This window comes from Crotalus tigris, unplaced genomic scaffold (assembly GCF_016545835.1).
Source record: "Crotalus tigris isolate CLP2741 ecotype Arizona unplaced genomic scaffold, ASM1654583v1 scf7180000018371.15429387391:27106975, whole genome shotgun sequence".
Lineage (NCBI taxonomy): Eukaryota > Metazoa > Chordata > Lepidosauria > Squamata > Viperidae > Crotalus > Crotalus tigris.
The window spans coordinates 17528336-17540894 of record NW_024096970.1 but is presented as its reverse complement, the minus strand read 5'-3'; the positions used below and the strand labels follow the sequence as shown (position 1 = coordinate 17540894).

The following is a 12559-nucleotide window of genomic DNA, read 5'->3' as shown; positions in this document are numbered from 1 at the left end:
CTGCCTTCTAAGGCTGTAGGTGCAAAATTTGCCTAGACATTTGTTTAGAAAGGTTGCTTAGAAAAAATGGGCAAGAGATTGGACTCAAAGATCTCCAGGCCCTTCCAATCCCATGATTCTATGATTCTGTAACTTATGTTACCTCCATGAAACATTTTCTATGAATGCAAGAAGTGGGCAGTGAATTGACATTCTCACAATTCCAGATTCCTATTTATATCATGTAAAAGCATATGGAGGTGCAGAAAAGTGAGCCAGCATGATTCCTAAAACTGATATGCTAGATTGAAAGGATTTCCGTGTTAAAGGTAACTCTTCATATCAGACATGCTTGGAACATGGGAAAGTTCTTCTAGAATTCCAAGAAATGAGAGTGTGCTATTCTCTACCATTTTAAAGGAGGACTAACTACATATCTTCATGTTTGTTTAAATTCCTTCATAAATAAATGAATAAATCAAAGTAACTTAGGATGTTTTATTTTTTAACAATTTCATTGACTTTTCAGATTGTTTTTAAGCTGTTTTTTAAACTTTAAAGGAAACACTGATACTGCGTTCCAATTGGTAAAACAGAAAATCCCCTTCAAATATAACCGACCCGTAGAGGAATGGCTGCAGGAAAAAGGTAACCATTGTTAAAACTTTCATTTTAAATCCATTTGATTCTAAACCCTCATTTTTAAAGCCTGCAAATAAATGTTTCTTAAACTTGAATCGCCTGCTGCATAAATGACTTTTAATTTTCATTATAATTTTTGTCAACCTCCACCTGCCATATGTTGATAAATCATGCTATAATACATTGCTATTAAAACCAAGTTAAAGGGACGAAATTTTATAATGTTTACTATAAAAAAAGGCAAAGAAAAAAGCAAAAGCTAAGACACCATTTAAAAAAAACCAAAAAGGAAAATGAAACAACATGTATTATGGCTATACAACACTGCATGAACTATTTTTAAATAATATATATAATCTACATCTATTATGTATCATCAAAGTTGTCTTAAACCTGTTTAGAAACTTAATTATTCAAATATAATTTTCAGATATCCCATTCCCTATTAAATAATGTTACAGTTATGACTCCCTCTTCATTTTAATGAAACAAATGAAATGGGTATTTATTTGTCCAACCCTTGGATCCAGGGGATAGCATTTAAATGTTCATTTCTATAGGGAAAAGTGAGAAAATGGAGGATATTTTTCAGAATCCAAACAAACTGTGTTTTTCAATTTTGCAACTTTAAAATGTATGAATTTCAATTCCCATAATTCTATAGCCAGCCGTGTTAAAGTTGCCAAAGTTGAGAAATAATGGTCTACATAATATAGAAAATCGTGCCATGGAATTTTGCTGCATGAGGCAGTGACAGATTCCTCTTTGGATTAACAGAATAGGTCTGCGGATACATTTTTTTATTGATGCATTAATGAGAATGCTAGTGGTGTAGCACAGGTAATTGATTTGTATTTTAAGACTAGTTATTCTCATCCTTAGTTGTACTCTACACATATCTTATACTTACTAAGGGTAGGTGTCATTCAACTCAACTGATTTTTCTTCTGAATAAAGTTGTATGGACTGGAGCTTTTAATGCATATCTTAATCTAAACACAAGATGAATCCATCTGCAAAAAATATACATCTATATGTATATTTATGCAGTATATTTTCCATGTGGACATTTTGGATTGAAATTATTTATATACTTTGTATATGTATTTTAGAAATGTAGGACAAGTATGCTTCTTTTCTGTTTAACAGTTCACAAATCCATTGATTTCCCAAAGTAATATATAGTCTCCAGAAGAAGCAATTTATACATGGTCACAAATATATTGCAATGGTTTAATGAGAATTCTACAGCTGCTCATTTCCCAATGAAAGGTGATTGGAAATATTTCTCGTGGGAGATAGTTCAAACCTCATTAAAATAAACACAGTTTACAATAAGAGTATTCTAGGGGAAGTTAACCATTTTTAAGTCCAACTATCCCATTTCAGTTAACTTAATAATGATTTCAACCAATAGAGTCTGTCAACAGATATTTTTTTGTACACAGATATTTTTACCTCTATATACATTTGTTTATAGGATACCATACTGAAAGTTGTTCCTGACGTTTTGCCAAGTGTTGAAAAATGACCTCCAGATAATCGTACCAACCAGTTAAACAGGGGTCTCCAAACTTGGCAACTTTAAAACTTGTGGACTTCACTTCCCAGATTTCTTCTGCCAGTATGGCTGGCTGAGGAATTTTGGGAATTAAAGTCCACAAGTCTCAAAGTTGCCAAGGTTGGAGATCCCTGAAGATAAACTTCACATATTTCATAATGCACATAGTTTCTGTCATCAGCCTTTTTGAATCTGGCTCTTTTGAATAAGATATTCTTATTTTGTTAAAGGAAAATTTTGTTTAAGCATCATATGCTATGTTAGAAAGCTGATTCTTTTTCCTCAGCTTGGGTATGATATAAAATAGAACATATCAGATCCAGTTTTATAATTTAGGAAATCCTGGACCAACTTTTGCTTACATTTTTAAAGTGTCTCTGCTAGAAAAAAAAGAATTGAGTGACAAAATCAGATGGGGGTTTTAAGAATTGGTTTTGAATTTCAGATTTGTTTTCAGATTTTAATTTCAGATTTGCTTTTGATTTCATGAGCATACATTTAGTAAACATGTTGTTTATTTCCCCGCTGATAAGATAATTTTTTAATGGTTGTCTAAGCATAAAAATAACAATACATACATATTGTATATATTAATCTCTAAATATGAAAAAGATGATAAAATGTGTTAAAGGAATGGCAGCCCTTTAAATGCATAAATAAGAGAAAGATATGGAAAAATAAAGGAACCCATGGCTGAGGATAAATGGTTTGAAGAAATTTACAAAAACAAATAAAGAAGAATAGACTGAATCATTGTGAATGCATTTCAAACTGTTCAGATTGTGTCCCTAAACCAATTTGTCCTATTTTAGGAAATTTTAAATTGCTGATAGATTACCAAACATGAATGGTATTGCTAGTTAAGACCATAGGAAAATCAAAAACATACCACCAGATGGCTTGGATGAGAAACTTAGATTAGAGCATAATTATAAATGCTACTTTCAGTCCTAAACTGAAAACAAGACTGTCCTATATTCTTCTGTTCAATCAGGTCTGATTCTTGGAGACTGCAAGGACAGGTTCTTGCTGATTTCTTGGCAAGGTTTTTCCAAAAATGGTTTGCCATTGCCTCCTTCTTAGGGCTGAAAGAAAGTGACTGGCCCAAGGTTACCCAACTGACTTTGTATCTAAGCTGGACTAGAACTCATGGTCTCCTAGTTTCTAGCTGAACACCTTAACCAGGGAGTTAATAACTTCCAGGGTCAATAGTCACATTTGGTTGCTAAATTGTATTTAGTTTGATGGGTGTACAAATGACTTAAATCATTCTGCTAGCACTATGTTTTATAATTCAGGTGGCAGAATAGTAAACAGTGATTGTTTACTCATTAATGTGATCTGTGTTTATGAGAATAGATTTTTAAAATAAAAACATATTTAACCTAAAAAGTGGATAATTTTCTCTTGCTAATCTCAAAAAGATAAAGTCCCTTTAACACTAAAGACAACAGTGACTTTGCTTTTGTTAAACCAGTGCATGACCAATGCTGTGATGAAGCTCATTTGCTTGAAAATCTGCTGTTGTTTTGTAGTTTTTCCCCATTCTCTATAGTTTCACTTTTTTGTTTGCTTTTTTGTTTCTTTACTTCCTAAGCCTGAGATAAGCATGCTGAAAGATAATTACATGTCTACTGTCTTAAGAGTTCTGGAATTGATGTTTTTGCCATTGTCAGTGGTGATGGTGGTGATGATGATGATGATGGTGAAGATAAGTTGATGATGTTGCTTTGTTAAAAGACAATCACACAAGAGAAGCACAATCTAAAGAAAACCAGAGATCTCAAACATTTTTAGTAAGCATCAGAGTAAGATGGGCATTGATACAGAGTGTCATAAATCATTTTGTACTATTTAGTAGGGCTGTACTAAAATAAAAATAATTCATAAGATCTGCTTTGACTTTATGCAGAAATAAGCACAGCATCAAGCCAATCATATATATGCTTTTAGGCTTCCATAAGCATTGCATTAAAAATGGGCTTTTTAATTCCATTCATTAAAGCTGCCTCATCTTTTTTCAAGTTCATATAAAAGGCTGAAAAAAATACATGCCATATAAGCAGAGAGGTCACATGCTTGGGTAAAGTCCAAAGCATACTCCTTCCAAACTGTTTTTTGGCGCACGACAGCCCCTCTATCTAGTTTATCATAGAATGGGATACACTATCATTTTCTATACTATTAGAGTTTTTAAAACATGGTATTTTGATTTGATGTCATTTGGACAAGTGATAAACTACAGAGTGGGGGAAAACCATACCAGTACAAACCTGTCATTTATTCTCTCATCTACACTTTGCCAGCCCATGCAGTCATTCATTTATTTCTTAATGCATCAAGAAAGTCTTATGTCAGACAACCTCATAAAGATGATGAGTGAAAGGATAGATAGCTATCAAAATGGAGCATGATAAATTGATGACTGCCAAGACAGATGGATTGCTCTGTCAAAGAGAAAGCACTGAGAGTAGCTATCTGCCAGATGTAATGGACCTATAGTAGAATAATTTACAATTAACACAATGGATGCCATGCCAAGAAAGTTAGGTGTCCTTGAGTCCCAGCAAAATTAATGGCACTTAAGTACATAATGAAATTCTTAAGTGATTTTTTTTTAAAGTGATTGAATTGTGGGGGTGGAATTAAAAACATGTTTGCAAGAAATGCGAAAGCTGTTCCTCCATTATAGGGAAGAAAGAAGTAAAGAGAACAAAATGATATTTAACAAGAATTTACGATTTAAATGGATTATTCCTATAAATTTTTATCCAAAAAATCTATTAATTCAGTAATGCATTATTTGTATTCACATTTACTTAGGAATATGTTCCATTTAATAAACAGGAAATTAAAATGTATTTGGACTTTCAAGTGTTTAAAAACAATCCAGTGTTTGTATTACTATTACTATGATACATAATTTTTCATTATACATAAGTCTTCTCCATTCTACCATCTTCTGAGTAGCTGGGGATTGTAATTCTAGAATTCCCAAGTTCCATAACCACTGGAAATGCTAACTGGAAATTCCGATTATTGCATGCCCAGCACATCCAAAGGGTGCCAGATTGGAGCAAGGACATAGTCTTTATACAAACACGCACAGGATTCTAGTATTTCTGCCCACTGCTATCCTATGTCTGTGTGTCATGAGAGAAAGAAATAGAGGAAAAAATCACATGTTTTCATTTGATGATGCATGGAAAAGAAGCACCAATTTCTGAACTGTAAAGTGAGGCTGGGGCTACTACGGCATCATATATGCCCAAACAGCTATGCTAAATTCAGCTACTCTGAAATACCAGACATGCTTGCTGTTTCATGTTTTCCTTTTCTTTGTAGAATAGGAAACATTAAAAGGCAGTGTATAAAGATTCAGATATTTGCTGCTACCCATTCCTGTTTCAGGAGTGAAGCCAGGACAAATAATCATTATGAACTCTGGGTAGCAATAAAATAGTTATTTAAAGACTGCTCAGTACTCAGTATATTGACAGCAGCACCCAAATGTGGCAGTGGGTTGCATACTGTCATTCATTTTCAGACTGAAAAAATGAGAATGAGGAAATAATTATAAATATATTCAAGCATACATGTTGTGGTTTGCTGGAAGGTGCAGTATATCACACAACTTAGAATAAATTGGCAATTGACGGCTGATTTGAAAGCAAATGGCACAAATCTACCTCATCCATCAGCTGCTACTGCAAGTATTCAATTTTTGACAGTTTTAGACAGAATAAAGATTTGTAGTTTTAACTCCGAAATTCAACATTCTGAATTAGATCAATGCAATTGGTATTCTGATGCCCAGAGTTTTCTTTTTCTTTTTTTAGGTTTCCTTTACTGTTTTGTCAATGGGAAAACCAGATTATACGGACATTTTTAAATTCAAAATCAAATTGAGTTGATTTAAAGGGCTACAAATTATACCTATACTGGATGAAATAGTGGCAAGCACTGCTTGTCTTTTATGTAAACCATATCAACCCCATAAATGGAGCAAGGAGAACCTCACATGTACAACTGGTCCTACCACTTGTTTAATTACAGTAGTGGCCAAAATTGTGGAAACCTTTTGGGAAAAGTGTACAGTAGAAATGCCACTTTTGATTAAGTTTCCACCAATTTTTCTTCTAATTTCTTTATAATTGTAGCCTTGTTCACTTAATAATAATATTTTACATCGGTTTCTGGGCAACCAGTCAACTCTTTGCACCATTACTTTAATTTTATTACATTTTACAAGCTCACTAAATGAAAGAACACAAAAAACTAACTCCATAGCGATCACATAACACACTGACAAATGTCCTCCTCTCAGCTTCAATACATGACATCAATAACTGAATCCTACTGTGATCTGATTGGCTCATTGCCAAAACAAGATGACACCTGATTGGCTCTCTAAACACTCATGCTCATTGGTTACAATCAGATAAAGGAAAGCTACTTGATATCAACCTAAGCAAGTTGTGTTTCCTTTTTCTGGTTAGTTGGCTATAACTTTTCATAGAATACAGTACAGATAATTGAACAAACTTTGTTGCATTACATTCTTGATTAAATTATCTTTCCATTGATATATAATGTTATGGTACTACTCCAAAAAAAGTGGTGTTATTAGCCATCAAACCTCAAAAATACACTTTTCCCAAAAGGTTTCCACAATTTTGGCCACTACTGTATGTTTGAAGTTATAATGGCACTGAGCCAGGAGTTCATCCTTGAAACTGCAGCTGAGCCAGGAGTTCATCCTTGAAATTGCAGCTGTCGCACCATCCCACAATCATGTGATCATGATTTGGGTACTTGGCAAGCAGCATGCAAATACATTGATCACAGAGGTCTATGGAGTTCTCAGTCATCCAGGTTGAAGATGCTTTTTCACAAGGCAACTGGACTTCCTTTTTTCTCTTTGAATATGTTTTGCTTGTCATCCAAGAAGCTTCTTCAGCTCTCACTGGATGATGGGAAATTTGTTGTCAGGGTCACCTGAGTAGTGCAAATGGGTGTGGAGCCTTCTTGCAATGGTTGAAAGGACTATGAGGACTCAGATAAACCTCCAGGTGGCTTCAGCGACTCTCTAAAAGAATGCAAATGACCAGCTATCCGCAAGGAGTATAAACCCTTCCATTCCGCACCATCCAGTCCAAGCTGAAGAAGCTTCTTGGATGAAAAGTGAAATGTCATCAAAGGAAAACAGAAAGTCCAGTTGCCTCATGAAAAAGCATCTTTGAGACATTGGTCACAAAGTTCCACAGTTGCACAATTGGCATTAGCAACCTTGACTATGGGCTTCTGACAAATAAAGCCAATGAGAAAATCACAAGCTGAAGTTACTCAATATCACATTTAATGACTACACAAAATGCATTTAACAATTACTATCAGAATTGCCATCATAAGTCAGCATGGTCACATGATTTTATGCTTTAAAACTTGTTACTTAGTGATGGAGTTCCAATTTCCATAGAGGATTAACTATACTACACAATTTGCATTCTCTTAGTCACAATAAGCTCCAGTACTACAGGGATGCATTTGAAATAGAGAATATATGCAAAACTGTTTACTAACTTTCTTTTTTTGTAAGAATGAGATTCATCACGTTAGGAAAGATGAAGGTCTGACCTGATATTTCAACTATGCATGTTTCCTCTAAACATTTTTTTTTCTTTTTGCCCATTGTTTTCCACTTTATCATCAAGTAAAAATGTTTCATACAAGTGGTTTTAGTTAAAAGCAGATCCTCCAGAGACCTGTGATTGTCCTTTTAGCAAACACACACTTTCAATGTCAGTGTTTCGTTATAAAATGTAGCTGTGCTCTATGTTGCATGCCTTGTCAGCTACGCTAGAAAAAGAAAATCTTCAAGAAGAAAAGACATGCATTTTCTTTTTTTTTTTTTTTTTTAAAAATAGATCATCTGTTTCAGGTAATTGTATCTAGGATGTTGGAACAATATGCATGGTTATACTGTATTTCTAAAACAAATAAATAAAATAAAGCTTTCTCATTTGCTTACACATGTTCAGTTGCTCTCTCTCACACACTAGCACCAATGGAGTTTCACAGCCTTTTTACACTCCTATTGGAGGACACAAATTTTGGAAAGCAACAGTGAAGTAAATGTCTAAACCTCTCTTGCCCATTCATTTTGAATTAGATTGGGGTCTTACATGCAACAACAGCCATAAACAAACAGCAAAGAGATTAAATGCAAATTTGGCTTGGTTTTATATAGAGTAGATCTATGAAATAACTTAATGAACATAGCATGACTGAAATACCTAAGATTGAAATACCTAAGACGGAAATTAACTGAAGACTAATTTCAACAATTATTAAATTAATTTATTGGACTTTGCAGCAGTAACTCCAAAAAGACTCTTGGTGGTCTTACACTATTTAAAGAACATAATTTAAAAATCATGATCATCTGGATAGAGCCAAATAAACAAAACACACAAAAATGTGATAGGCTCCACAAGTACTCTAACCCCAGACCTGGAAACACAGCGAGGTATGAGATTTCCAAAACATTCCAAGAATAGTAATCATAACCTCTGTTTCAAAGATCATGGGCCGGTGAGAGAGAATGTACTAAATCTGGGGTTAGCTCTGAGTTTTCTGGAAAACCTAAGCATTGTCAAAGACAGTGATTGATACTAAGGGTCTCTACCAACTAAAAACAGAAGAAATTAATTAAGAAAAGTAAGAGGCAAAATCTGTCCTTGACACATTCAACTCTATCTCAAAACACACCAGCCAAGGTTATTTGAAAGTGGAAGCATTATCTAGGAAGGTGATGGTCCCTTTCATGTTTAAATAGAGTCAGAATAGTTGTCATGGATCCTGTAATTTGAATTACAGAATTAAGCAAGGATTGGACTCAATGGCCTAACATATCTCTTTCAATTTCTAAAGACATTCCATAATTCTTTCCATTTAAAAACTGTCCACTTCTGCCACTCTGGGAATTAATTATAGTTCTTCAGAGGAAGAAACATGACTCAGAACGTGTTGGATTTGCATGTAGGATCTGTTGGAAACTCCTTAAATTAAATACATCTGTTCCTAGGATTGTATGGCAGATACAAAAGGCAGCTGCACAACCCCAAGAAAAAACACAACTACTTGAAAGTGTTTACAACAGATGCTATAGGCACACCTATGTTTTTTTTCAAAACCACATCTCTTCCTTAAGTATGCCACAGCCCTACAAATATATTTCATCAATGACATATCTTCCATAATACATTCAACAAGGGCAATTTCTTCTCTAAATACTATATGACAATTATACCCTACCCATCCTTTGATGATCTCCAAAGGGTGGGTATAGTAGTTTGTTGTTGTTGTTTTTATCTTTGGTTCTCCTTGGATTGTTAAAGAAACTAAAAGTATGTCTTTAATGGAATCTACTAACTTTGCTTTGTGTCATTAGACATGAAGGATGTCATTATCAGAATACCAGTTGGGTCTCATAGCAGTCTTTGGCCAATTATTAATAGTTTGGGGGGGGGGGAATTATGCTTTCCAGTTCTAGGAGTTAGTTTTTAAAAGACCATTTTCTGGCTGTTGGCCACAGAATCTGGGCATAAGTTCTCATTGGCTCTCTGCAACTTTTGTTTCTGGAGCCCAAGAAAGGGAAAGAAAAGAACACTAGGGAAAGGTGGCTCTGTACTGAATTGTGTAAAGCAGTGTTTCTCAACCTTGACAATTTTAAGGCACGTGGACTTCAACTCCCAGAATTCCACAGCCAGCATTGCTGGCTGTGGAATTCTGGGAGTTGAAGTCTACATGCCTTAAAATTGTCAAGATTGAGAAACACTGGTGTAAAGCCATAAATGTCTGAAGGAATTGAGAGAAGAGCTTTTTCAGAATATTAAGGCCGGCTGAGCCCTTTCAAACTGCAAATCTGAATTACTTATTATAGCTTTCCAAGCTAGGAAATCTTTACCCATTCAGAAGTTTTAATTTATGTGTAATTTTATGGTGGTTAAATAGTCGATACATTTTTTTTGTCTTATGGAAAAGGCAGAGACTGATAACAAAGTATCTACCTCAAGTGTCATTTTCCAGATGATAAGCACTGCATGAGAATGAAAAGAAAAATGCAATTGTTAATATTATAGTAACTTTGAAAAAAAAGATCTTGTGAATAGAATTGTATGTCCAAATTTAATGAGAGCCCATCAGAAGTTTCCATGTGATAGCTGATACTATCATGTCATTACTTGAAAGAGTTGGAGTGAACATAGTCTTATTATCACAATCATCTCTATAACCTAAGAATGGCTAAGTGAGATTATCACTATAGCAATTATTTTTATATAAAATCATTGAGCCTAGCCAGATTTACTATTCTCTCACACAACAGATAAATGCAACATGCCACTCCCAAGCTACATGCAATCAATCCATATGATAAGAGAAAAGGGCACGAGAGAAAAGAGATTGTAGAAGAGATTTTAAAAAAATAAGGTTTAATTGCTTTCCAAGGACAGAGTATATCAATCCTTTCATTTTTTCTTCTTCTTTTAATTTGCTGTTTTTACATTTGTACACTAGTCCATCTTTGCTTAATGAAGATCTGTTTCTTGTTACGGTAGTGGAGAGCACATGAAGATGTGTGTTCCGCTTCCTCAAAGTCTCAGCATTTCCCATAAACATCTACTTTGCTTGGTTAGTTAGGATCCTCCTTGGGAATAGGAATTCCTTTCAGATACATTTCTTCTCTTGTCCCAATTCTCTTCCCTATGACCCATCCTGTCACCATTAGATGATGCAACACCGCATCACCACTTGACTTCGAGACCTGCCACGACGACCAAAATTGGTGAGCTCCCCCTCCTCTTCTGATCTACTTTAATCACAGGGAATCAGTAATGGGGTTTAGATTCTACTTTATGACACAGTAGAATTTGGCATTTATCAGGATAGAACAGAGAAAGAAAGTGGTAAGTGTGCAAGGGAGGAGGGGAGGGAATGGACATGTGTGTGTAAATGTTGGGAGAAGTAGACTGAATGAAATAATATTAATTCCACTTTATTTTCTGAAATGTGGCTTGTATGGTTCTTTATTCAATGGACATTTACATGAAATACACTCCAAAACATATGAATGAAGATTAAATCCAGGTGAGCTTACATATTGCATTTATCACATGAAATTTATAGCTGTCATTTGGAAAGCTAAATGCAAATAAATCATATATACAAGGAATTCTTTAAAATTTCTTTTAATTTTCCTGAAATGATGAGGGAAGAACAAGATACAGGGAAAAGTTTTGTCAAAGTTTGAATTGTCTTTTTGAATTAATGGGATGAATATGTCCTCGATTTGTATGTAGAATGAAGAATTGGCAATTGTTTGTGGGGTTCATTATGACTAGAACTGAATTCTTTCTGCTTTCCTTTAAGGAATTGGGAAATTCATTTCTGAAATCTCAAGATTCACTTTGCTGATTTCTGTACAATCTAGTCTAGTTGTTAACAGTCCTAGGTCAAATTTGGGTTTCTGACTCAATATTAATACTGGTGAAGAAAAAGCAATCTTTAGAAAAAATGGTGGATGGATACTATAGAACCTGCTGGTGGTTCATTTTGAGATACTAGCAGAGTTCAGGTTCACCACTATATTCTCTCTTTTCAAAATGTCCATCCAATAAAATTGCTTGCTAGTCAAAGCATAGGCTACTTTTCAAAGATAAACCTGTGTTTAGGAACTGATACTTTAAAAAGAAGGCTGTACGAACCCTTCTTATTTGGATTTAGTTTTCTGCAGTGAAGGGGTACTGGGTCTGATTTCCATAACTTCAGTGTGAGGTTGCATAGAGTTTTACTGTGAAAGTGAAGTACTCAAGGAATGGAATTATTTGTTTACACTAAGATATATCTTTTTCTTCTACAGAAATGATAATCCTATATTGTCTTAAAGTTGAACTCGATTTAAATGCAGATTATATCCTAATTCAGAAATAGTTATTTTATGTTTTAAGGAGTCATGAAGCATACATTTATCCATCTTTTAATGCTATATCTTTTTTCAAGTCATAGGACAGGACTAAATCTCTGTTCAGTCCATGCAAGGACCCAATTTTCTTAAATTCCATAATATGCAAAAATCGGAGTTGTTTCATTGAACTGAACTCTCCCAGATTCTCAGTAAAAAAAAACCTGCAGAATGTTTTATCTTAAAATTGGTTTGAGTTCATCACTTGGGTGATATTTGGAATCTTGGCTTCTGCTAAATATGTTTACATTTATGGGAATACAGTAAGGCCAAGACAATCTGGGTTTGTTATTTGTTTGATCTGGTTTATCCTAATTTGTAACACAAGAAGACCAATTTTTTGTAGTATTCCA

General features: G+C 34.4%; 1 protein-coding gene across 41 annotated transcripts in view; it reads left to right on the top strand.

Moving 5' to 3' along the window:
* Positions 1 to 12559, top strand: part of NRXN3 (neurexin 3) — a 1348849-nt gene that overhangs the window by 1211275 nt on the left and 125015 nt on the right. For 15 of the 41 annotated variants that reach the window (XM_039351576.1, XM_039351574.1, XM_039351573.1 and 12 more), the window contains one exon: positions 541 to 627. The exons of 13 other annotated variants lie outside the window; for them this stretch is intronic. In XM_039351576.1, coding sequence (XP_039207510.1) covers positions 541 to 627 — 87 coding nt within the window. Of the gene's footprint in view, positions 1 to 540; positions 628 to 10973; positions 11031 to 12559 lie in introns of all 41 variants that reach the window. 13 more of the 41 variants (XM_039351572.1, XM_039351571.1, XM_039351570.1 and 10 more) reach the window with 1 other exon arrangement.